The 24,944-nt window shown below is 55.9% G+C and overlaps 2 protein-coding genes and 2 long non-coding RNA genes across 12 annotated transcripts in view; 2 read left to right on the top strand and 2 right to left on the bottom strand.

Annotated features, from left to right (window-relative positions):
• The window catches only part of AHRR (aryl-hydrocarbon receptor repressor), an 83,006-nt gene extending 68,611 nt beyond the window's left edge, over positions 1-14,395 (top strand). For both annotated transcript variants that reach the window (XM_042954004.1, XM_042954014.1), the window contains 6 exons: positions 1,020-1,149; positions 2,478-2,593; positions 8,052-8,251; positions 12,042-12,103; positions 12,282-12,420; positions 13,289-14,395. In XM_042954004.1, coding sequence (XP_042809938.1) covers positions 1,020-1,149; positions 2,478-2,593; positions 8,052-8,251; positions 12,042-12,103; positions 12,282-12,420; positions 13,289-14,342 — 1,701 coding nt within the window. In that variant the 3' untranslated portion in view covers positions 14,343-14,395. The remainder of the gene's footprint in view (positions 1-1,019; positions 1,150-2,477; positions 2,594-8,051; positions 8,252-12,041; positions 12,104-12,281; positions 12,421-13,288) is intronic.
• Positions 11,772-16,074, bottom strand: LOC122228735. Its single transcript, XR_006206726.1, has 3 exons — positions 15,951-16,074; positions 14,389-14,538; positions 11,772-11,906 (listed from the first exon to the last, which is right to left on the bottom strand). It is a non-coding gene; the product is annotated as an uncharacterized LOC122228735 (long non-coding RNA).
• Positions 16,068-24,944, top strand: part of EXOC3 (exocyst complex component 3) — a 27,335-nt gene continuing 18,458 nt past the window's right edge. Inside the window, exons 1-4 of one of the 7 annotated variants that reach the window (XM_042953963.1) lie at positions 16,068-16,355; positions 17,137-17,207; positions 22,720-22,910; positions 23,790-24,009. In XM_042953963.1, coding sequence (XP_042809897.1) covers positions 22,767-22,910; positions 23,790-24,009 — 364 coding nt within the window. In that variant the 5' untranslated portion in view covers positions 16,068-16,355; positions 17,137-17,207; positions 22,720-22,766. The other 6 variants (XM_042953988.1, XR_006206720.1, XM_042953943.1 and 3 more) reach the window with 6 other exon arrangements.
• On the bottom strand, positions 17,863-21,142 carry LOC122228742. 2 transcript variants are annotated; one of them, XR_006206734.1, is made up of 3 exons: positions 21,080-21,142; positions 19,400-19,458; positions 17,863-18,551 (listed from the first exon to the last, which is right to left on the bottom strand). It is a non-coding gene; the product is annotated as an uncharacterized LOC122228742 (long non-coding RNA). The 2 variants fall into 2 exon arrangements; XR_006206730.1 differs by lacking the exon at positions 21,080-21,142 and adding an exon at positions 20,442-20,773.

Raw genomic sequence — 24,944 nt, 5'->3', positions numbered from 1 at the left:
ACAGACAGCGGGTCTCATCCATCTGGGTGAGTATACTGGTTACTTTCTGAAAAAGTAGCCTCATTTCTGGACTTGATTCTTCAGGGACTTTCCCTCCGTCTAGCTTTCGTAATGATCCTGTTGAGAAATGATGCAAACTTAGAAATGGCTGTTTCCAAAGAGGCCAAGGGCACCTGCCAAGTTATTCAGGTGTTGTTGGGCCAGGCTCTCCGTGCGGATAATGAGTGAGGGAAGGTTAAGGGAAGGTCGCGGGGAGATGTGCATGGCCTTCATCATTTATCAACACACTCTGAATATGTCTGCTAACGGTCAGAATAGTCACGTTCCTGGGAAGCCAGTCTTCGTAGCCCACAGTTGTGGCCGCTGTGCCCTGAAATGCAGCTTCCAAGTGTGGACCCGGTGCCTTCGAGGGCTGGCCTCTGTGTTCAGAGCTCAGGTAGGTGGGAGGACAGAGGAGCAGAAAGAGGGCTAGGGACCTGCAGGTCCTCGTGGTACCATGGATGGGAGCAGCGGCCAGGCACAGAGGAGCCAGGGTGAAGGAAGTCCCTGGCCAGGAGGCCTGGCCGGGCTCTCGTGTGCTCTGATGGCTCCCAGTTCACCTGGCAGCTCCCGTCTCACCTTACGGCTCTGGTCTCACCTGGCGGTTCCCACCCCACTTCTTAAGGAGACTTTCCTAATAAACTTTTGTGATATGACACAAAGTGTCCCCATGATAGACACACAGCTTGATGAGTTCTCCAGTCCTGGAGAAAAGTGGCTACCCTGGGCCCAGGTGTTTGATCTCTGAGCCTCCTGCTCTGCCCTCAAGGGCACTGCCTGGTGGATGAGTGGGGGGCTGCGGGCGGGTGGGGGGCCTGGCATTCCAGGCCGGACACCTATGTCCTCCCAGGGAGGAAGTCTCCTCCGGCCAAAGGCCTGCCTTTCCTGCGAGACTTCTCTTCACAGCTGTGGCTGAGACAGCTCTTCAGTGACTAATCACTGGAATAAAGCAGGTTGGAACAGTTGTTGCAATATTGCAGACGGACGTGATGCACCAGAACATCTATGACTATATCCACGTGGATGACCGCCAGGACTTCTGCCGGCAGCTGCACTGGGCCATGGACCCTCCCCAGGCGGTGTTTGGGCAGCCCCTGCACTCAGACACAGGTGGGTCTTCGGGTCCCCAGTGAGCCTGAGACTTGGGGCCGTTCCTGGAAAGGCGTGGGCGCCTCCGGAGAACTGACCACCATCCGTTCTCGTCCTGCTTCGCCTTCCTTGGGAGACCCCCCCCCCCACTCCGAATCCTCCTCCCCTCTCCAGCCCCCCCTCCCGCACCCTCCTCCCCTCTCCAGGCCACCCAGCACCCTCCTCCTCTCTCCGCACCCCCTCCCGCACCCTCCTCCCCCCTCTCCAGGCCACCCAGCACCCTCCTCCTCTCTCCGCACCCCCTCCCGCACCCTCCTCCCCTCTCCAGCCCCCCCCCCCCCACTGCAGCCTCCTCCCCTCTCCAGGTCCACCCCTCCTGCATCCTCCACACCTGAGGAAATGAGGCAGTGCTTGTCTGTCACCTGGCAAGCTCCCCTCTGGAAATCCTAGGCCCAAGTCAGATTTACCTGTAAAAAATCCTGTTCAGAGACACTGCCCCTTGTGGGCAAGTGTTTCCTCCTGACCGTGGCCCCTGACCCATCACGACCGGGCCAGCTCCCCTAGAGGTCGTGGAGCAGACAGGAGGCCAGGGGAAGGGGTGGCGTCCACGGGGGTCGCCGCTCTTCCACACCCTCCCCCAGAAGTTGTAAACGACTCAAGAAAAGCTTCCACCACAACCTCAGGCAACAGCAAGATTTACCCCACAAAGTTGAGCGAAAACAAAAAAACCCAGGTGCCAACACAGTATCATTTTATAAAGCTCAAAACACACGACAGCTGACCCACGACAGCTGACCCCCAGTCACCCCTGCAGTCGTACTGAAGGGATGTTTCTAGGGACAAAGGACAAGGAAGGCCAGCTCGGTCAGAGTGGCTGTGTCTGTGACGACCAGGGTGGGGAGACAGCGGGATGCCAGTGGTGCTCAGGGGAGCACCCGTGCACCTGTGTGTGCTTGCAAGGGGGTGGGGGGTAGGGCGGTGTGTGTAGAGGTGGGCATTTGTGTGGACGGGGTGGGCGTGTGGGGATGCGTGGCGGGCAGGTGTGTGTGTATGTGTGGCGAGATGTGTGAGCTGGGGTGTGGGTGTAGGAGGCAGGCTGTGTGTGTGTAAAGTGAGCTGTGTGTGAAGCAGGGTGTGTGCGCGCGCACACGGCAAGGTGGGCAGGCGTGTGTGTGTGTGTGTGTGTGTGTGTGCGCGCGTGTGTGTGTGTGCGCGTGTGTGCAGGGGGGAGCGCGTGTGCACACCGCAGTGCTGTCAGTCTGTGTTTACGGTCTCTCGGTCTCTCTCCTCCTCCCCCCACCCCCGCGCCCTCACCCCCACCCCTCACCCCCGCACCGGTGCCCGCGCAGAGGACGCGGTGCTGGGGCGGCTGCTCCGGGCGCAGGAGGCGGACTTCTCGGCCTTCCTGACGCGCTGCTTCGTGTGCCGCGTGCGCTGCCTGCTGGACAGCACCTCGGGCTTCCTGGTGAGTCGCGCCCCCTGGCGCCCCGCGGCGCACGTGCGGGGTGGAGGACGTGGAGGGGGCGGGCGGGCACGCGGGTCCGGGGGTGGGGGCGGCGGGGGGTGCATGCGGACCCTGGGGGAGGGGGGTGGCGAGCGGCGCACGAGGACCGGGGCGCGGCGGGGCGCACGCGGGCCCGGGGGCGGGGTGGGGGGGGGGGGCGGGACGGGCGGCCGGGAGGAAGCCTCCAGACTCCGCTCTGGGCTTTACTGGCTTGGTCGCGCCTTCCCCGAAACCCCCTTAGCAGCGTGTCGTCAGCACACCCCGCAACCTGGCGCGAGCCCCCACTTCGGCCCGGGCTTGCCGTTTTCACCTCTTCTCTTTCAAGCAGAGGCTTGGGGTGTCCGTCTCCGTTGCTCTTCGGGCTCCTCGGCCAAGGGCTGAGAGGGGGGCCGCGGACGTCCTCCTTGGGGCTGGCACAGCGGACCCTCGCCCACCCAGACCTGTGCCCACCCCGCACCCCCGCAGCTGTGCTCCACAGAGCGTCTCCCCCGCCCCCGCTGCTGCACCTCCCAGCCGGCTCTACGCAGCCTCCTGGGGTTCGCGCTCCCAGCAGTCCCATCGTCCCCACCCTCCGCAGCAGTTCAACACCATGACCTCTGACCCCAGGACCCCCTCCCCCTCCAGCTCCCCCCACTCCCGTGTCCTTCGGCCATCAGCGCCCTGGGCAGGGCCCTCGGATGTGTGCGGAGCTGCTCCCACCCGCATGACGGCGTGCCCTCCTCCCCAGCCTCCACCCTTGGACTGTGGGCCCCTCAGGGTTCTATCTCCCCACCTGGGCCGTGGTCCCCAGAAGAGATGCGCCTCCAGTGCTCCGCAGGGCTGGGCTGGGGGTTTCCAGAGGGGCTCAGCCTGTGTTGGAGGCAAGGCGAGCAGAGGACAGTGGGCGTTCCTCCGGATTGGGTTCCAAATGGCTCTGAAAAGGGGGAGCCCTAGAGAGGCACCCACAGACCAGCGGGAGCCCACACCGGCCGTCGGCGGTCAACAGCAGCTCTTGGGTGTCCTGCCTGCTGGCTTGTCCCACCTCGTGTGGGCTCCTCTCCCTTGTGTTCACACTGGCCGTGTGCACCACCGTGCAGACCGCAAGCCCCCGAGGTTCCTCGCTGCTTTCTGAGGGGCCCCCGGGAGGTGAACGCCCTAGCGGTTCTACATCTGAGCGGTCTGTGGGTGCCGGGCTGAGTAGCAGACTCCTGAGATCAGAGACCCACTGACTGCATAGCCCCACCACAGGCTGGGCTGGGCGGGGGAGACAGTATTTTCCATTAACCCTCTCCTCTTGGCTGGTCTTTATGCATTAACAATTTTTTTTTTTTTTTAAATAAAAACATTGCTTGTACATGACACAGATTTAATCACTTCAGAAGAGCAGAGGAAATAAAAATGTCCCTCCCTTGTACACCCAGGCCCCTTCCCAGATGTCAGCACCCCAGTAATGTCCTTCCTGAAGCTCTTCTTGCCCAGCCTCCCCAACTTTCTGCTCCGCCCTGACCAGCGAGAGTGAGTTGAACTTGGGGTGGTCTTGGGGACTCTCCCCAAGACTCAGGACCCCCTCTGCCTTCACATGTGCTTCTCCGGGAGCCTCACCTGGCTGACCCCTCTCCAGGTTGGAGGCCTCACCCAAGATGCTGCCCTCCCAGGGTCCCACATCACCCATTCTGGGAACCCAACCTGCCAGGTGGCTGTGCATTTACCCAGAGGGATGACAGCTGAGGGAATCACTCCATCCAGGCTGCCTCCCAGTGGCCACGTGTCATTTGTGGCAATATTTTGGCCTCAGTCATCCGCTACTGCGATGGCGGCTTCACGCTCCCTGGGCTTATTTTCCTGATCCAAGGGGATAGGGAAGAAGGTTGTTGGTGGGTGACAGTGGGAATGTTTCTGGAACCAGCTCTGAGGACCCAGGACAGGCCCAGCCCTACGGCAGATGCATCCCACACGACTGCACATTTCTGCAGGCCTTTTCACCCCACCGGGACCTTCACAAGAGAAGCAGCTTTTTATTTGCAACATGGTCCCAAGTCTGCTGCTACCAGGCGTACACATAATTGCTTATCTTTTATTTAGGTGATTGGTTGAGCATGAAGTCTTTTATTTTGATAATATTTTGTTCTATCTATTGGCTGATAAGGAATGTTCACTTTTTAAAATTGGATAACCAATTCCTAGTAAATTGGAAATTCTTATTTCCAGATGACATAAAACTGGAGGGATTTTACTAGACAATCATGCATAAATTAAAATATAGATTAAAAAAGAGGGCGCCTGGGTGGCTCAGTCAGTTAAGCCTTTGACTTCGGCTTAGGTCATGATGTCGTGGTTTATGGGTTAAAGCCCTGCATCAGGCTCTGTGCTGACAGCTCAGAGCCTGTAGCCTGCTTCAGATTCTGTGTCTCCCTCTCTCTCTGCCCATCCTCCTTCACGGTCTGTCTCTCTCTCCTTCAAAAATAAATAAACATCAAAAAAAATTTTTTTTAATAAAATAAAATATAGGTTAAAATGAAACTGTAAAACGATGCACTGAATAGAGGAAACAACCCAAAGACACTTATCTGAAAAAAGTTCCATTATATTAATTTGTGAAACTCATTTCTGCACACACTGGAAACGCCTCAGGCATTTACAAGGAATGCACTGAGAACAGGGGAGCGGGCATGACTTAGGGCTCTTCCCGGCACTCCCTTGTGACTCTCTGGAAGCCACTCTGTTTCCACTGGCTAAGGCTGCCCGTGAGAACCCAGTGTTACAACATCAGGAACTTGGAGGTCTAGTTGATATTTAGTTGGTAGCTTGAAATCAGCCACGATGGGAATATTTCTACCAAAGAAATTGGCAAACATAACAAATCAGGGCTTTTTTTTTTCCCCCTCTGGTGAGCTGGATGTTGAACACAACTGCCTTGGATCCTCCACACCAAGCACATGACTAACAAGCAGTGGGTGCTTTGCAAATGTTTGTTCATTTAGTGAATCCATAGATGGATGGAAGATGGGAAGATGGGGGAATGGATGGTGAAAATGGATTGATGGAGGGATAGAGGGGTGGATGGATGGATGAATGGATGGTGGATGATGGATGGATGAATGGATGGTGGATGGATGGATGGATGGTGGATGGATGAATGGTGGATGATGGATGGATGGTGGATGATGGATGGATGGATGGATGGATGGTAGATGGATGGGTGGTGGATGGATGGATGGATGGTAGATGGATGGATGGTGGATGGATGGATGGTGGATGGATGAATGGATGGCAGATGGATGGATGGTGGATGGTGGATGGATGGATGGTGGATGGACAGATGGATAAATGGATGGATGATGGATGGATGGATGGATGGATGGATGAATGGTGGATGGATGAATGGTGGATGATGGATGGATGGTGGATGGATGGATGGATGGATGGATGGATGGATGGTGGATGGATGGTGGATGGATGGATGTTGGATGGATGGATGTTGGATGGATGGATGGTGGATGGATGGATGGATGGCAGATGGATGGATGGTGGATGGATGGTGGATGGATGGATGGATGGATGGATGGATGGTGGATGGATGGTGGATGGATGGATGGATGGATGGATGTTGGATGGATGGATGTTGGATGGATGGATGGTGGATGGATGGATGGATGGCAGATGGATGGATGGTGGATGATGGATGGATGGTGGATGGATGGTGGATGGATGGATGGATGGTAGATGGATGGATGTTGGATGGATGGATGGTGGATGGATGGATGGATGGCAGATGGATGGATGGTGGATGATGGATGGATGGATGGTGGATGGACGGATGGATAAATGGATGGTGGATGGATGGATGGATGAATGGTGGATGATGGATGGATGGATGGATGGATGGATGGTAGATGGATGGATGGCAGATGGATGGATGGTAGATGGATGGATGGTGGATGGATGGATGATGGGTGGATGGATGATGGATGGATGGTGGATGATGGATGGACGGATAGATGGTGGATGGATGGATGGATGGTGGATGATGGATGGACAGATAGATGGTGGATGGATGAATGGATGGTGGATGGATGAATGGATGGTGGATGGATGGTGGATGGATGAATGGATGGCAGATGGATGGATGGTAAATGGATGGATGGTGGATGGATGGATGATGGATGGATGGATGGTGGATGGATGAATGGATGGTAGATGGATGGGTGGTGGATGGATGGATGGATGGTGGATGGTGGATGGATGAATGGATGGCAGATGGATGGATGGTAGATGGATGGATGGTGGATGATGGATGGACGGATAGATGGTGGATGGATGAATGGATGGTGGATGGATGAATGGATGGTGGATGGATGGTGGATGGATGAATGGATGGCAGATGGATGGATGGTGGATGGATGGATGATGGATGGATGGATGGTGGATGGATGAATGGATGGTAGATGGATGGGTGGTGGATGGATGGATGGATGGTGGATGGTGGATGGATGAATGGATGGTAGATGGATGATGGATGGATGGATAGATGGATGGATGAGGGGGTGGATGAGGGGAGGGATGAGGAGAGGGTGGAAGGACAGGGGAGAAAAGGACACATTGTGGGGTTGTTTTAATGTGTATTTACTTTGAAAGAGAGAGAGAATGATCAGGGGAGGGACAGAGGTAGAAGGAAAGAGAGAGAGAATCCCAAACAGGCTCCACACTCTACACAGAGCCTGACCCAGGGCTCGATCTCACAAACTGAGATCATGACCTGAGCCTAAATCAACAGTTGGACACTCTGCCAATGGACTGAGCCACCCACGTGCCCTGTGGGGTCATTCCATCAGGAATGCCCTGAAGTCACTTAGTAATTTAGATTAGCTTTTCCACTGTAAAAGGATCTTTTCTTTTCTTTTATCACAAACTCTGAAATTACTTGTTGGCTGTTTAACTCACGTTATATACTCTGGATAAAATGAACTTGTCCCCAAGCTTTATCATCATGAGTGAAGGAATGACAATTCTGAAATGGAGAGTCAAATCTGGAACAGCCCTCAGAGACTACCTCCTCCAGCAAATCCTGCCAGGGGTGGCTGACAGCTCTGCGATGGGCCAGTGACATCTCACGCTGATGCACACGAGCGCCCAGAGTGTGAGGCTCAGCTCCCACACCCACACCCCCACATACACATAAATGTGCACACGAGAACATGCTTTTCAGTTAAAGGAGATTATGGAGACTCCAGAGAAACTGTGACTTGTCCTGGAGGCCTGGGGATAGTCCACATCCCCAGGAGGCCAAGTGTGGAAGAACTGTTGGTTTGTGTCTCATAAGTGGCTCAGGATAAGATTTTTCTCCACATTTCTATTCCTGAGAATGTAAGTTCTGCATTCTCTGATGGTGTTGCTAATGTGCTCTGTGACCACACCTCCGTTTCTGTCTTTAACACACCAGACAATGCAGTTTCAAGGAAAACTAAAATTCCTGTTTGGACAGAAGAGGAAGACTCCATCAGGGACAGTCCTGCCCCCTCGGCTGTCACTGTTCTGCATCGTGGTGCCCGTCCTCCTTCCTTCCGTGGCGGAGATGAAAATGAAGAGTGCGTTTCTGAGAGTGAAGCACAGGGTGGACGTCTCAGGCTCAGTGGACACAAAGTGAGTGAAAGTCCCTTAGAACACAGCCACGCTCACTGCTGCTGGTGGTCAAAACAAGAGCCTTGGCACTTAGAATCTTCTATTCTTTCTTCATTTCCAGCGAGCAGTAACTTGAGAAGTTTGGTGCTTTTAAAGCTAGTACGTTATGTAGGAAAGAACGTGCAGAGGAAGTACTTTCACACTAATGTTTGCGAGTGGTGGTACCACAAAGCGCCTGCACCACTGTGTCCCCAGCCCCCCAGTTACAGCCTCGAAGCAGGTGCCCTGAGCGCTGGTCATCATGGGGTGGGAGGTGGGGGGCCGCAGCCTTCTTTCCTCTGTGCGGTCCCTCCGTCCACGCACAGGGCTTAGTGCGGGGACCGATGCAGGAGGCACCAGTGCCCAGGCAGTGGGGACATGGCTGCCGCTTCTGCCCAGCCAAGTTTTCTCGGCTTTTCAGTGCTAGAAAACACTCCACATCGAGTTTTCTAGGCGATTCACACCTAAACTTTGTGGAACAGACTAGGCCTGTGTTTTGTGGGTCAGTGTCCTGAGAGTGATTCAAAATGTGCATCTGTGAATTGTGTTTTCCACACAGTATGAGTAAGACCAAGGGAGGGGGGTGGGGAGGCAGGGTGTCTGAGATCTGACTGTACCTGCTACAGATGCAATATGTCAGACCTCTGAGTCCCCAACCCACTTCTTTATCCCTCAGTGGCTGTCCCTAGAGTGGGGCTCAGCCAAGCCAGCAGCTCCCCACTGCAGGGCTGCAGCGACTAAGACCCACCAGGGCTTAGACCCAATCGCTTGGAGGAGGGCTGGGCTCTCAGGTTGAGTTACATCAAAGTAGTATAGCTTTCCAGCTGCAAAGACCCCTCTGCCAGGGCCACAGGGCACTCACCCCAGGAGGGAGGCTTTCTCAGCACCCTCCTCGCCAGCATGCTGTCACTGTGTGTTTTGCATCCTGCCTGTGACGCTGTACGTACTGGCCAGACCTCATCTCCTCCTCCAGGAACCCCTGTCCCCCCTCCTGTCTCCCACCAACAGGGAAAGCCTCAGCCTCACTCAGATCCTGCCCCTTAACCCCGTTGGGCCCTTTTAGGAGGTAGGTGCACAGCCTACGTCTTCTCCCCTCCCTTGCCCAAGAGTGTCTGGCTTCCTAGGTCCTGGTGCCTCCCCAGGGAAGGTATCGGTCCCTTAAACCACTGCCTGATGGGGATGGGCCTGAGTGCAGAAGGGGACTGGTCCAAACCCCTCAGCTCTCAGGTCTGTGATGGCAGATGAGGTTTAGTTCTGTGACAGCAGCATCTGACACGTTTGCTTGCCTCCCTCCGTGGGTCACTTTTGGTGCGGTGTGTGTGCCTCTGTCCTGGAAGCCACATCACCGGTGGGAACACTGCCTCCACCAGGATCCCTTTCTTAGCCCTGAGTCCTGTGGTCCTACTTACACGTCTGCTGACGTCCGGATGAAGAGTCTTTGGCCAAGCATCTCCCCCACAACCGGGTTCCCTCCAGAAGAGTCCCAGGGCTCTGTGGCCCGTCTAGGGGATTCCTGCTTGCCTGCCCACGCAGCGCCAGGATGGCAGGTAGTGCCCAGGGGTCTTCTCTTTGTGACTCTTCCTCTTGTGGGTGTGAGGGTCCGTCCCTCTTCAGCGTCCACAAATAACCTTTGACTAATTCCAGTTGACCTTTAGATGGTGAGAAAATCTGACAGCAGCTGCAGTGGAAGGAGGGCCCCCATTCCGGGGAGGGGGCTCAGAAGGCTCTCCCTTCTGCCCGTGTGGCATGGTCTGCCTTGGTCTGCAGGTCACGAGCCCCCACCTCCCTGCTGCTGGTCTCGGGTGCAGGGCCAGGGGGTGGCTTCCAGGAACAGAGCCACCCTGAGCAATGGCCATGCCAGCATGCTGAGACGGCAGTTACGGAACGTTTAAAAATAAACATAATATGCCCTCTGAAAGATGCACCGTGTCCTAAACATGCCCTACCCAAGGGAGAAGACTAAAAGCAGGCGAGGGAGGAAGCAAGCTGACTCTCCAAGGTGCCAAACCCCAGAGGGTGCCGCCTGAGACGACCTGGGCCCACAAGCAGAGGCCACCAGTCTCCACACCTGCTTTCTCCCTGTCCCTCCCCTCCCCCGCCAGCCCCTCACTCTGAAATACTCGCACCTTCATTTACCATCCCAGAGCTTTCTGTTTTTAACCTTTTTTTTGTTTTTTGTGGGTTTTTTTGGCTTGTCATAATTGAAACCCATACTGAGCTTCCTCTTTCCCATTTTTCCAGCCCTGAAACCAAGTAGAGGGAAATCTTATCTTACCCTCCCTTGGCTTTTCGCTCCTGGGGGCATGTAAGGAGGACTCCTACTGCTCCCTGGCGCCCGAGCCGGAAAGTGCAGGCTGATGCCAGGGCCCCGAGCACCTGCGGCGGGGGAGGGGGGCTGGGGCGCTGGGGCTCACAAGTCACCCAGCGCTCCCGCAGCTGGCATCAATTCACGAACTCACTAAAGTATTTGTCCTCCAAAGTCCTATTCAAGGGATTTAGCAGTCATTTGTGAACATGCAGTGTGCCAAAGAATTTGTCACCAGATGCTCTTATTTGCAGATGAGGATGACAATGTAGTCCCCGTCTCTGCTCCCCGGTCTCTGCTCCCCCATCTCTGCTCCCCAGTCTCTGCTCCCCTGTCCCTGGTTCCCCACCCCCCATCTCTGCTCCCGTCTCTGGTTCCCCCCACCCGTCTCTGGTTCCCTCATCTCTGCTCCCGTCTCTGGTTCCCACCCCCCGTCTCTGCTCCCCTGTCTCTGGTTCCCCCTGTCTCTGGTTCCCTCATCTCTGCTCCCCTGTCTCTTGTTTCCCCGTCTCTGCTCCCCTGTCTCTGCTCCCCAGTCTCTGCCCCCCTTTGTTTCCGCTGTCTCTGCTCCCTCATCTCTGCTGCCCCGTCTCTGCTCCCCTGTCTCCGGTTCCCTCATCTCTGCTCCCCTGTCTCTGCTCCCCTGTCTCTGGTTCCCCAGTCTCTGCTCCCCTGTCTCTGCTCCCTCATCTCTGCTCCTCTGTCTCTGTTTCCCCTGTCTCTGCTCCCTCATCTCTGCTCCCCCATCTCTGCTCCCCCCTCTGTGCTCCCCGGACTCTGCTCCCCCATTTCTGGTTCCCTCATCTCTGCTGCCCTGTCTCTGCTCCCCCATTTCTGGTTCCTCATCTCTGCTCCCCCATCTCTGCTCCCCTGTCTCTGGTCCTTAGGGACCAGATAGGATAGGGATCTGTGGTTCTGAGGCCCATTGGCCTGGACTTGAGTCCAAGGCTGACATCTGCTAGAGAGGTGGCCTAAAGGAAGTCACTTTACACTTCTGAGGCTTGTTTTGTTCTTTGGAAAATAATGAAATAGTGTCTATGAGGCTGAGTTTGCTTAGAATCTAAGACGAGGAGCTCTGTGATTTGTGTGAGTGAGCGTGTGCTCACTGCCCTAGGAAAGACGGTTCCATAGTCACTGAGCGTGCGTGGTGAGTTAAGGGAACACAATTAGTGGAAATCACAAAAATTGACTGTATTTTCATTCTGGTCCTGTGGAGAAAAACAAAAGCACATTTTATGTGTAAGTCTATTTTCTGAAGCAATTTCTTTAGCCCTTTATTGGCTTGATGAGTGATGTGAATTGGAATCTTTAGCCACGGAGAGACTTCACAGTCTAGAAAGAACCGGAAAGTGTGAGTTATGATTGTGCCCCCTCCCAGGCATGACAGCAACACCGGGCATGGTGTTAGTTCCTTCCGGCCGCAAAAACGCCATCTCCACGCATTTTGCTATTATCTGTTCTTCGCAGAGCAAAAGCCGCCTCGAGTCTGTGTGAGCCAGCATCGCATGGAAAACCCCACTGCCTAGCAGGTACTTTTACAAATGCACCGCGTCACTGTTTTAAACGGGTGAAATGTGTCTGTGTCCCTCAGGGGCTCTCGCTGCCTCCTGATGCTGGGGTGCATTCCCGGGAGACGCCCCGGAGGGTGTGGGTGTCTGTGCTGAGCCACTCATGGTGACTGCTGTTCCCCCATCTAAACCCTGACAGGGAGGAGCATTGGAGAAAACATTTCAGTGCTCAAGGCACAAGCGGATGCAGGCTGCTGGGCCCGGGTTCCAGCCAGAGCCCCATGTCCCTGCCTCAGGAGCAGCCCAGACCTCGTTTCTGACCCCGAGGGGGCCGCAGGGTAAGTGGTGCTGTGGCCCAGCTGTGCGTTAAGGGAGCAAAGAGCCGCCGTCTGCTGGTCTGGTGGCTTTGTTCATGACAGGTGAGCCTCACCGTGAGGGAGTGCGGCGCACAGGGGCACACCTGGGAGCTGTCCTCACATGTCTGAGGTGTGGCAGGGGACAGCAGGTGCTTCAGCCGGGGCTGTCACGACCTGTGCACTCACCCTCAACCTGAAGCCGGGACCGTGGGTGACCACCCTGTCCTCTGCCCTCACCTTCACTCAGAAACCCTCTTCACTCCCTCCTCCCATGGGCCCCCGCCCCAGCCCCCACCCCGACCAGGGGTCTCCTCTTGGAGGACTGGCCTGGCTGTGTGGCTGCAGGGCTCCACCTGCTCCTCTGGGGCACCGTCTCCCCTGTCACAGCAGGTGCCAACCCTGACACCGCAAGGCGTGGTGAGGTGGAGGCCTGAGTGCCAGCAGCAGGGTCTGGCTCACAGAAGCCACTGGAGAGAGGGCATCTGTCTGCCTTACAGTTCGACGGGGCCCTCTGCGTCTGGGCTGGGTGTGTCTGACCCTTGACACATGGCGTATGCCTCATCGAGGTGCCTCCCTAGGGCGGGGTGAGTGGCACACGCCCTCCCTGCTCCTGCCCAGCACCCCAGGTCATCCAAGAGGCCAGGGGAGGCTCATTACGGGAGGATGCCGGTGGCAGGGTCCTAGGGCTGCTGGGTGGGCCGAAAGCAGGGGTGTGGCTGGGCCCCAGCACACTGCAGCCCTCGCAGGTTCAGCCAGTATCATGCCAATTCAGTGCCTTCCCTTGGAGACCCCACCCAAGTCGGTGCGATGATCCTCATTCCTGCTCTGATGGGTCCTCTCCTCTCTGCAGGGACAGGGGAGGAGAGGAGCACGGGGGGGTGCCTGGCAGCACTCCCGGAGCCAGGGGGCGGAGGGAAAGACCTGCGTATAGTTGCTGCTTTGAGGCGCCTGGACCCGTGAGGCACCTGAACTGGATGACAGGGAAACATGGTCCAGATGGTGGCACCAACGTGAAGCTGGGACCCAGTAAGAGTGACCCGTTCTCCACACACACCGTGTCCCGTGGCTCCTGCGCGTCCTGCCCCGGTGTTCAGGGCACTGTCCATAGCAGTGGGGTTACTGCTTTCCGGAATTCACCCGGCTGTCACCCAGGAAGCCACTCTCCCAGTGCCTATGCCAGCCGCACGAGCAGAGCCTTGCAGGACGGCTGCAAGGGGCCCCCTCTACCCAGCTGCCCCTTCCCCCAGGGGAGCCTGGACAATGGGCTCCCTCCGCCCAGAGGGCAGCGTCTCGCAGCGGGGGGCTATTCCACTGAGGACACCAAGTTTCGAGGGGGGCCGGTGCCCGCGGGAGCCCCATGCAACCCCATGTTGTCACTTGATGTGCCCGTCAAGCTGGAGAACGACTCTGGGTCTGAGGACGCAGCAGACGGCTACCTCGTGTCCCCAGGCCAGGTGTGGCTGGGAGCCAGTGGTGTGGCCAAGAGACAGCTGGTCACTTTCCCTACCAGGATACACCTGAAGACAGAGTCAGACTCCAGACCCCACCTCTATGCTCCACACCTGGGGCACAGCATGCTGGGGGCTCACCTGAGCGGCAGGGCTCCACTCAGACCCGGCAAGGAGCCGGCGCCCTTACGCCCCGCACACTGTGCCTGCCTGCAGCATGTGCATGGCCTTCCCGAGCCAGATCCTCCCCGCCACCTCTGTGCACACGGTCACCAGCCCCCTACACTGAGCTGTGACTGCAGAGCTCCCGGCACCACACCCGTTGTCAAGCGCGAGCCCCTGGACTCACCCCCGTGGGCAAGCCACAGCCAGGGTGGGGTGCCCGGCATGTTCCCCAGAAGTGCCTTGCCAACACTGATGCCCCCCAAAGCCCCCGAGTGTGCTTTCCTGCCGTAGGGCGGGTGTTTCTAAAAGCTAGCCTCTTCCGCACGCCCAGACTTACCCCTCAGCTGCGATGGCAGGTGGGGGGTCAGAGCCGTTCTGCAAAGCTGCATGAGTCCAGGCCTCCTTAGGTGTGGGCAGCGTGTGCAATAGCATATTGTGTACTTTGTAAAATGTCACGCAAGTCCTTCAATGCCACGTGGTGTTAAGTCTGTTCACAATTTTCCAGAAAGTGGCCAGAGTGAGACATGTCAGCCTGGCAGGGCACACCCCTCTCTCCAGGACGCAGTGGGCATCTGGCCAGTCATGCGGTGTGGTCTCCCGGGATCCCCATGCTCACCTCCCAGCTCCGCCTGCGCCGTGGAGGCGGGTCGACGGCTCCACGGAGTGGACTGAAGAGAGCAGCCACACCCTGGGTACAAATTAGGGATATAATCTTTTGAGCCACAGGTGACCATGCCCCCATTCACGGAAGGAATCTGGAAGGTTCCAGGCAAAAGAGCCTGTCTGCACCAGGTCCTGCCCTCACTACTACACGCAGCACGTGCTCCTCGACCTCACGGTGGAGGTTGAGGCCACACCCAGAGTGGAAATTGACAGGATGATATCCTGTTCCTTCTGGAAGTCTCTGGGATTTTTAATGGGCCTCTGAAGATGGTTTATGCTAATCTGTCTCCAGTACATTGTGTAATTTCGGGTTTACAGACTCTGGGTTTGGAAGCAGAGAGAAGGACGAAACGTAGAGAAAAGAGGTAAAAAAAAAAGTCAAGTTGTCCATGGAGGCTGTGTTGCTGGCTGTATACAGGTTTTCAAATGGGGATTCCAACCACCACCTCAGGAAGAATCATTAGAGACAAGACAGAAATTGTTTTCTAGAACTGTACACCCACACATCCCAACTGTAGGATCCCCAGACACAACGTTGTGAATCAGAAAGTGGAGTCCCAGTCACCCCACGGTCACCACCAGAGATGGGCCCCCTCCGCGCCCCGCCGGTGCCATCAGCGAGGGGTGTGCCATCAGGGTATGAAGGTCTCCACTGAGCCCGCTTGTACCGTGGTGGACGCACACCTGCTCCTCAGGGACAAGGGCATCTGTTCCTAAAGTCACCCCCATCTGGGAGTCTCAGGAGGTGGCGGGAGCCTCCAGGCAGGGACTTGCTGCTCCGCCAACGGTACATTCTACCCTTCAGTGTGGGGCCTTCTTCTCCATCACCTAGGGCTTTGGGGTATCAATGTTCAGCTGGGTTAATGCTGAAGCCTTGTTAGAATTCGGGGTTTAGCTGGCAGGACCCTTAGACACACCCTAGGGTACCGGTGCGCCTGTTGCCAGCTTTGTGGTGGGTCCCCCATGCGGGATGCTGGGAGCTGAGGGCTTCTTCCTGGGGCTGACACGGGAGGTCACCCACTGGAGCCCAGGGTGTGGAGTGGTCAATGCGTGGCCCTCTGGGACACACAAGGCCAGCCCAGCAGCCTCTCCTCACCCACTGAGGCCTTGCAAAGGGTGACACTGGTGCTGTGCTGTCTTCACTTCTACTGCCAGAGTCTCCCCTGACCATTACGATGGTGGCACAACCACCCAGGGACACCTGGCGACCTCTGGCTGGCCCCAGGCCCTCCTCACCCGGTTCTGCTGCAGGGCACAAACGCCTGTGCTCTCTGGGCATCTGGAGACTTACTCCCTGAGACCTGGGGTGGGTTTGCAGAATCTTCTTCCTTCTTTCCTAGTCAAACCCAGAGCCCAGGTCCTGGCCCTCTGTGAGATGTGACTGTGCACCTGTCTGGGGTCCCCATCTGTGAGGTCACTGACCCTCTCACTTCATCAATGGAGAGGCCACACCCCAGGCCCAGGCTGGCTGCCTGGGGCCATGTCCTGCGATGCACTAAGGCTCCCCCATGTCAGGATGCAGTAGACACACATCTAGCAGGTACCTCAGAAAACACAGGACTGAAAAGGTGGAGTTCAGAGACATCATGGCATGCTTGCACATTGTAGCCAGGCCCCAGCATAACCAAAGAGGAGCGGCAGGTGAGAGCCTCAGGCGAGACGCCGCCCTGAAGCAAGTCACGCCTGTCCCCGAGGGCCGTGGCACCCACGCCACCCCCTCCCCACAAGCGGTCAGTTCGCAGGTGGACAGGTCCCGCTTTGTTGACAGAGCCTGGCCCCTGGAAGTTAGCTCTGCAGGTCTTGTGTTCTGGAGATGCCCATCCTACACCCGGGGCCTTGAACTCAACGGGCCCAGGTCCCCTCCTGAGATGCCCCTCATACACCCGGGGCCCTTGAACGCTCTGGGCCCAGGTCCCCTCCTCTCCTGGGTCAACACCAGCAGAACGACCCCGAGTCGGCACTTTCGTTATTTCACAGCCACACCCTTCCTGAAACATCATGTGGGAAGATGATGGCATGTAGGAGGTGCAGATGTGCTCACTTCCTCTTTAAACGTCATTACCAGTACCAATTACAGGGTTAGGGTTTTCTGTGTCTTGTAGCTTTTGCTTATGTAGCTGAAAACATATGAAAATCAAATGTAACATGAGAATGGATGGACAGGAGGAGATGAACACAAATTGTATATTTTTATAGTTTCTACTGGAGGAGAAAAGTTTTTAATATCTAGACTGACTTGCTGAATTTTTTAAAATGGAAATATTATAATGTAACTTTTTATACGGTTTTCTCAGTGCCTTTAGAAACAGCTTTCAAATATATTCCTGATAGTAGGGTTTGTATTCAATATGCAATATTGATATAAAATAAATCACGTTAGTTCATGTTTACCACGAACAGAAATGTCTACTTGATTTTCCAGATGAAGTCACTATTTCCTTCAGTGTGTTGATTCATTTCATTCTAAGGCAGTCCTTTACCACTGGATAGAAGGTAAAAATAAAATGCTGGGGCCCAAAGATGCAGGCAGGAGGCTGAGCGCTTGGCCCCGCGTGCTGTGGCCTCAGCAGAGCTCCCTCCCTCCACCCACCAGCCCCCTCTTACCCATCGTTGAGGGGTGGGGGACCCTCCCAGGTGCCTTTAGGGTCCCCCAGACTTGACCTGTCCTGCGGGAGCAGGCACCTGGCCCCCGTGAGTGTGTGCATGTGTGAGCGTGTGCAGGTTTGTGATTAGGATGCTGCAGGCCTGGTGAAGGGCCATAAAGTCACTGCACTCACGTGGAGAAAGGGGCCGGGGAGCTCTGTGCAGCCTCTTTGTTCGGGGCACTGGTCCTGTCCCCATGGCCCAGCAGAGCAGGTCTCGAGTATGAAGTCTGAGGGACATCAGTCCACAAGCCCCCCCCCAGCCCCCACCAGGCCTCTTGTCGCTGTGACACTTGGCATCACTGGGCACACTGGTTTTGTCCACCTGGGGCAGAATGGTAGGTAGTTGTTTTTTGTGGGTTTTTTTTTTTTTTTTTATGTTTACATTTATTTTTGAGACAGAGAGAGAGCATGAGCAGGGGAGGAGCAGAGAAAGAGGGAGACACAGAATCCCAAGCAGGCTCCAGGCTCTGAGCTGTCAGCACAGAGCCCGACGTGGGGCTTGAACTCGTCAACGGTGAGGTCATGACCTGAGCCGAAGTCGGATGCTTAACTGGCTGAGCCACCCAGGCGCCCTGGTTGGTAGTTGTCTTATGTCCACCAGCGGTGCTGCTGAGGTTCTGCTGAGTGCCAGGCCTGTGACGGTGCCGGGGACACAGCAAGGAAAGAAAGAGGTCGGTGTTGTGCTGGAGCTGACATCCCTGAGTGTGCACAGGGACAGGGTGCTGACACGTGACCACAGAACCAAGTTCTGCAAGGCAGAAGGACATGGGCACTGCACAGACTGGGGCAGGGTAGCCCAGGTGACCAAGGCCACACTGAGAGTCACAAGAACAGCAGCCTGCAGGGCTGGGGCTAGTCTGGGAGCCAGAGGGCAAGGAGTGGGTGGGACAAGGTCACAGAGGCCTGGGTGAGAGGGGACACAGCAGGGCCCATGTGGGAAGCACCCTGGGCTGCAGTCTGAGGCTCATGCGGGCTGCAGGGCAGGAGGGGGCCCCGAGGCCTTCCTAAGGACACAGGGAGGCACCACTGGTCTGGCCTCCAGCCGGGAGGGCTGCTCGGGCCCTTCCGGTCTCTCCTGCACTCGTGTGCCCATCTGGTTGGTCTCTGCACGTTCTCGTTATGTCAGGATAGCAGCGTCTCCTCAGTTACAGATTTTCTCTGTTTGTGGCTTGTCTTTTCATTTAGAGATTCTCTAAAATAGCATAAAAGAGGTTAAAATTTTAAATGTCTTTTTCTTTATGGCTTATGCATTTAGCATCTTAAGAAATAACTGAGTGCCTCTGACATAAAGCCTACTTAGTCTGATATTATCTTGCCCCATCAACTTTCGATGGCCCTGACTACATGTCAGACTCCTGCACACTGACCATCCCGTTCCTTCCATGTTCGGCTGTTTTACAGTCCATTTACTTGTGCTCTGATAATTGGTATATTTGCATGTGTTTCTACTTCTCGTGTCTCTAGTTACACAGGCCCTCTGGTATTTCTGGCCTTTCCTATGTCCCTAGGGGATTGCCTGTGTTTCCTGTGTTCCTTCCCCCGATTTGTCTGGAAGTTACAATTCTGCTTCGGTGGCTATCGTTGACATGTGCTCTTAACGAGGTGTAAGTTAGAGCGAATCAAGGTCCCTGTTCTCCCAGAACAGACAAGGACCAGCTGCTGCACCCCACTCTGCACTCCTGCCAAGGCCGGGGTCTTTCCTACAAGCATCCTTGGGGCTGCTTCTGCCAAAAGGTTTCAGTGAGAGCTTCCAGGATGAGGAGGGGTCACTCCCAAGTGAAATGCAGGCCCGCAGCTATGAGCTCCTGGGTGGGGAGCTTCCCTGACTCAGGGTTCCCAGCACCTGGGAGAAACTGTTTTGGGGCTTCGTTGTTTGTCTGCGCCATCCACTCTTACACTGAGGCTGCACCCTTGGTCCAGACCCCACCTGTCCCACGTGGATGTGAAAGCCCACCCTGGGCATCAGGTCCCTCCCACCCCCACCTGTCCTTGCCCTAGGGCAGTTGCCTATCATGCTTCCCTGAGCTTGCTTGGGCTCACCTGTGCATTTCAAAGGGGCTTGCTATTTTCATCCAACATTTTACAGGAGGCTGTTCGGTCTGCCAAAAAGAGAAGTCAAAAAAAATTTTAATCGAGATTTGGGTTTTTTACTTTTAAGGAGGAAAAAGCATAAAGCCCTTTAACAACCATCTCATTTCTACCCATATTGGCTGAGGAAGTTATTAGGGAGCCCTATCTCCAAACGCAGATGTCCACAGCACAAAGCTCCAGGTGGTATGTTAAATGTTGCCAAATTTGAAATAAGTCCTAAAAGCTTTGATAAATTTGGCAAATTTTTTATTCATTAGTTTCAAAGTACCTTTACATTCACAATTTCAAACATAATTTCAACTTTTTGTGTACATCCATTGTTCAACTTAGTAATATATTTTCATAAATTACTAGGTACAGATGAAACCACAAAGGGGTCAACTCTCGGAGTTGGTATCGTGCCACAGTACTGCCCCTCCTCAGCCGTTCAGCTGATGGCAAGTTGCGGTTTGTACGACCACAGCAATGGGGGGGGGGGGCTCACACACCTGCATCCCCCTCCCCCACCCTCCTTGGGTCCAGGTGTGTGCACACGCTTGTGCGCCCCACCCCTGCATTGCTGCCCCCACTCTCCTCCCTGCTGGCTCCCATGCCTGCCATGTTCTGGTCTCCTTCCTGTTTGACTGATCTTGGCAGGATTTCAGGAGGCGCCCATCTGTACGGTCTAATAACTGTAATGTAGCGAAAGGATCTGTTTTCTGTCCGTATAAGGCAAATAGCGCTTCTTACCACAACAGGCAAACCCTGAAATCTGAGTGGCTTAACACATGTTCTCGCTCATTCTGGAGGTTAGTTCTGGCCAGTGGGCCTCTCCTCACACAGTAACTCAGGGACCTACTTCCTCCTCTTCTTTCCAGCTAGTGCAGCCCCCCCCACCTCCCACCCCTGCACCTCTGCCCAGTGACACTCCTCATCCCCAAGACCCACCCCCCACCCCCCACCCCCCAGCTTGGCCTCCACCCTCTTAGCATTTTGTGACAACCAGTCTTACTGTGGGTTGTTCCCAGGTGGGCTTCTGTTTTGTTTGTACTCATTACAAGGGGTGATCTTGAGACGTGCTGATCCTGAGGGGCTGGGCTCATTTTTGATTCCAAGGTGTAACAACAGCTAAGAAGCTGCGAAGTAACAAGCTGGGTGTTGATCTTGACAGTCAGATGTGACTGATTACCAACCGTTACCCACCTTGTTCATTAATTTACTGAACGTCTGCCCTACGCCAGTCACGGGTCTGGGGAGGAGCTGGGGCACGGCGAAGGCCACAAAACCCCTGCCACATTGTGACAGGAAAGACAGATGTGGACAAATAAATACACAGAGCCCCAGTAATGGAAACCATGGCGGAAATACTCAAGATGAGGCGGAGCGATGGAGGGGCACAGTGGCTCCCTCACTGAAGGAGGTCACAGAGGGTTACAGAAAGGACACACGGGGAAAGAGACCATAGTGAAGATGAGTACTGAGAACGGTGCCCAAGGAGAGGCGCTGGCAGGTGCACAGAACAGCCGGCCTGGGGCCGCGGAGGGGAGAGGACGGGAAGGGCTGGAATAAGAGGGGCTGAGTGAGGAAGGGACCCTCCTCACTCCACCCCCGTGGGAGCGACCCGGGCCGGGACCCGGTCCTGAAGGCTACCTTGCCCGGTGGGAGGAGACAGCCACCCTACAGGTCTGACAGCTCAGGCCCCGCCTTTCCGGCGCGCGGCCGGAAGCGGAAGTGTCTGTGGTCGCCTTACTTCCGGGCCCAGAGCCGGGCGGCGGCGGCGGTGCAGGCGGTGCAGGCGGTGAGTCGTAGACGGCGGCGGAGGAGCGCGAGCTCCTGGGCGGTGGTCGGCGCGGTGCGAGGACGGAGGGGACGGAGGGGACGGAGGGGGGAATGGCAGAGGTCGGGCTGGGAAACGGGCAGCACAGCCGGGCTCTCGACTGTCGCGGCCCGGTCGCTCTGTGGCCCGGAAGGCTTGGTTGAGGCCGCGATGTCTCCCCTCACCCCGGTGGGTCGGGGCCTGTCGACTCCGAGAGCGCCGCTCGCTGGGGAGCTTTCGGGGGGCACCGAGCCAGCCGCAGGGGGCCGTCCGAGGCCTGCTGTGCGCACCTGCGACCGGCTGGAGGCCCGCTTCTGCGGTTACCGTCCCGCCCCGTGCGGAAAACCGTGCAGGTGTGCGGCCGGTGGAAGCGCGGGTTACCTCTGCAGTGAGTGTCGGCCGAGGAGGAAACGCCTGCCTTCGGATGGTGGAATTTAAGGCTGGTTGCCTTTGGCATCTGCGCATTTTTCTGTCCCGTTAGATTCTCGGCATTGGTGGGCATTGGTGGGAAGGACTGGTTGCAGCGTAGTGCCTTTCGAAAGAGGAGCAGAAAGGCGCATCCTGCACCCAGTGATTACCTGATACAGAGCCCATGGCGGAGATAGTCGGTGCAGTTCTGGGTTTTTCTGAAAGCTGTGGGAATGAGGAGTCAAGTATTAAGGGAGAGGATGGCCCTTTCGCTTTAAGAAGCTGTATACAGCAAACATGCGCAGAAGTAGGAGTTCAGTAGCTGAGGTCAGGGGATCCCGCGCGTATGAAACCCTCTCATTTGGCAGGCCTCACCAGATACCCCTGTTGGTGCCAGGAATAGAGCTCTGGAGCTGGGTTGGAAGGTAGGTTTGCCCGGCAGGCAAGCGTCCGTGCTCTGCACGTTGTGCCTGAGCACAGGTGCCTTCTGCCCCTCATCTTTGTTTATTGGGCTGTTCAGTGCAGGCAGCAGAATGCTGGGTATTACAGACGGCAGTGAGTTTTGAGGGGAACCCGAGGGCGTGGGCTGGGACTTGAGCAGGGGAGGGGTGAGGCATGTTGAGGTGTGTGCTGTTCCTGTGCCTCCACGTCCTCACCGAGGCCTCTGGGCACAGCCGCCCCACCGATGTGGCCAAAGGGTTCTGTGAAGGCTCCAGAAATTGGCCGTGTCTAGGGAAGAGAGGTCCCTTGGAGACCGACATCTGACAGGATGAGGGGTCTGAAGTCCCCACGGACACGTTCTCTGTTCAGAGATCAGAGTTCATACCTGTGAGTGCCTCTGCTCCACTTAGGGGTAGAACTGTCTTCATATCAGAGTGCTGAAGGTTTGCATTTCGTATTAAGGAGCTCGTGATCCCGGTTCAGCTTTCAGGTTTAATGGGTTAATGATCTCAAACGCTGTCTTTACAGCTCCGTTGTCAACAGCTGCCTGTTAGGGGAATGAGTTCTGTACCTGCTATTTCTCCCTTCCCTGACCTCCTCCCGCACTCTCCCCCCGCCCTCACAGGACACCTCTAGCATGACAGGTGCAGACATCCCACCTGCTTTGTAATCATGAAGGAAACAGACCGGGAGGCTGTTGCGACAGCGGTCCAAAGGGTTGCTGGGATGCTTCAGCGCCCAGACCAGCTGGATAAAGTCGAGCAGTATCGCAGAAGAGAGGCCCGGAAAAAGGCCTCTGTGGAGGCCAGATTGAAGGTACGAGACCAGAGAGGGCATGGGCGTCGGCTTTACTCCCAATCAGGACGGATCTCTTTCTTTTGAGTTCTGGGTTTCTGCACAACATCTTCATTGTAGTTTTGCTAAATTAAATTGGATTTTGTGACGATCTGGAAAGAGGCAGAATGGAACATCACCTTTCCTTAACACATTCCTTCCAACCCTGTATTACCAAGCAGTAGATTCACAAAGGAGATTGTGGGAATATTGGAAGTCCCAAAGGAACACCCTTAAGAGAATGAGGCTGCAAGGTCACCTCTTCAGTCGAAAACGCTTTTAGCATCCAGGTAATGGCAGGCTTGATGAGACAGGTGAGGGTCATTCATTTGTCCCAAAATGAAGCATCTGAAGGCCGGTTAGACTTATTTAAAATGGTAGTTTTCCTTTCATTTAAAAAATAGTTTGGACCCGCTACATTTTTAGTCGGAATTTGTATCTGTTCCAGAAACTTGTGGGATTAACAGATGATTATCACTGGTGACTTAGGAACCTTGTGCCGTCTGTTACCATCGTCTTAATGATTTCTACCTGCAGTTTATGACTCCTGGGTCAGGTGTGTTCCTGGCTTTGATTGTGCCACCTGGTCTTTCCCTTCTCTGTCCCCTCCCTTCTGGCTCTACAGCTTGCTCGTGGCCATTCGGCATCACTGGTGGAGGGAGTCTGAATCTCAGATGTACCAGTTCTGCACAGTGGCACTGTCCATCATGAGACATGAGCCAGAGAGAGGGCCGGGGGGGTGGGAGGGGGGAGAGACAGAGAGAGAGAGACAGAGACAGAGACAGAGAGAGAATGAATAAATATCTTAGGCTCCAGGCCCAGTGCAGAGCCCGACACATCTCCCCTGGGTGTCTGCCCTAGGCTGCGATCCAGTCCCAGTTGGATGGTGTGCGTACAGGCCTGAGCCAGCTCCACAGCGCGCTGAACGACGTCACAGACATCCAGCGGTCCCTGGCCGACGTCAGCAGAGACTGGAGGCAGAGCATCAACACCGTTGAGAGCCTCAAGGATGTGAAGGACGCTGTCGTGCGGCACAGCCAGCTTGCTGCCGCCGTGGAAAACCTCAAGAACATCTTCTCAGGTGGCTGGGGGGACAGCTGAGGAGGGCGGGTGCCTTGGGCGTCAGGGACAGCGTGCTGTCTGTGCTCTTCCCCACAGCTCTGTGGGTGATGCGGGGGTGGACCCAGCTTTCGTGCAGGGTGTTTTGTAGACCTGCCTCTGCACGGATAGTGGGTTTGCTTCCCGCCTAAGCAGTTGACTACTTGTTTGGACTAAGGACGAAGGGACCAGTTGCAAAGACCAGGAGAATGCTTGTAGTTCTGTTTGTCAGGACAGAGGCACAGAAACGGGTTAGTCAAATAAGCCACAGTGTGGCTGTTAGATCAGGGGGCCCTGACAGGCCAAGGAGAAGATGCATCCTGGTGAACAGGACACAGGGTCCAGTTCCCAGAGAGAGGTGACGCAGGAGAGTAGCGTTTTCCAGGTGGAAGAGAGTGCTCACAGGCCAAGGGTGGGGAGGGCAGAGGAGGGACTGCTCTGCGGCGTCAGGCAGCTCAGCGCTGGGGACCTTGGGACCTGGTGGGGGTCTGGGGGCTGGTGGAGTGGCGCAGGGAAAGGGAGTATGGAGTGGCCCTTTCGGAGCCCTGTCCCGACACCTCATTACTGAGAAGAAGTACACTCCACAGCCTTCTGGAACAGTGTCAGTCACCTGGGCGGGGCTCTCTGTCCACTCTGCACAGTCCAGAGTCTGTCTCCCGCCACCCTCATCCCCTCCCCTTTATCAGGGTCACCAGCATCCCAACCAGAGGCCTTGGGATAGTCTGAGCCCGAACCTTCCTTTATCCCATGTCTGGTGTCCGTGGATTCTTTGTGTCCTTCCCTAAACTCTGCTCGACCCCTGAACGTCACATGGCCGCGTATCTCCCACCACTGTGAAACTGCAAAGCACCGTGGCAGCGTGCATCCTCAGGCTCTGACTCCTCGGCCCTCTCACGCCTGGTCCGACCCCTCGCTCTG

Source organism: Panthera leo, chromosome A1 (assembly GCF_018350215.1).
Source record: "Panthera leo isolate Ple1 chromosome A1, P.leo_Ple1_pat1.1, whole genome shotgun sequence".
Taxonomy (NCBI): domain Eukaryota; kingdom Metazoa; phylum Chordata; class Mammalia; order Carnivora; family Felidae; genus Panthera; species Panthera leo.
The sequence above is the reverse complement of the archived record's forward strand: the minus strand, read 5'-3'. Positions and strand labels throughout refer to the sequence as shown.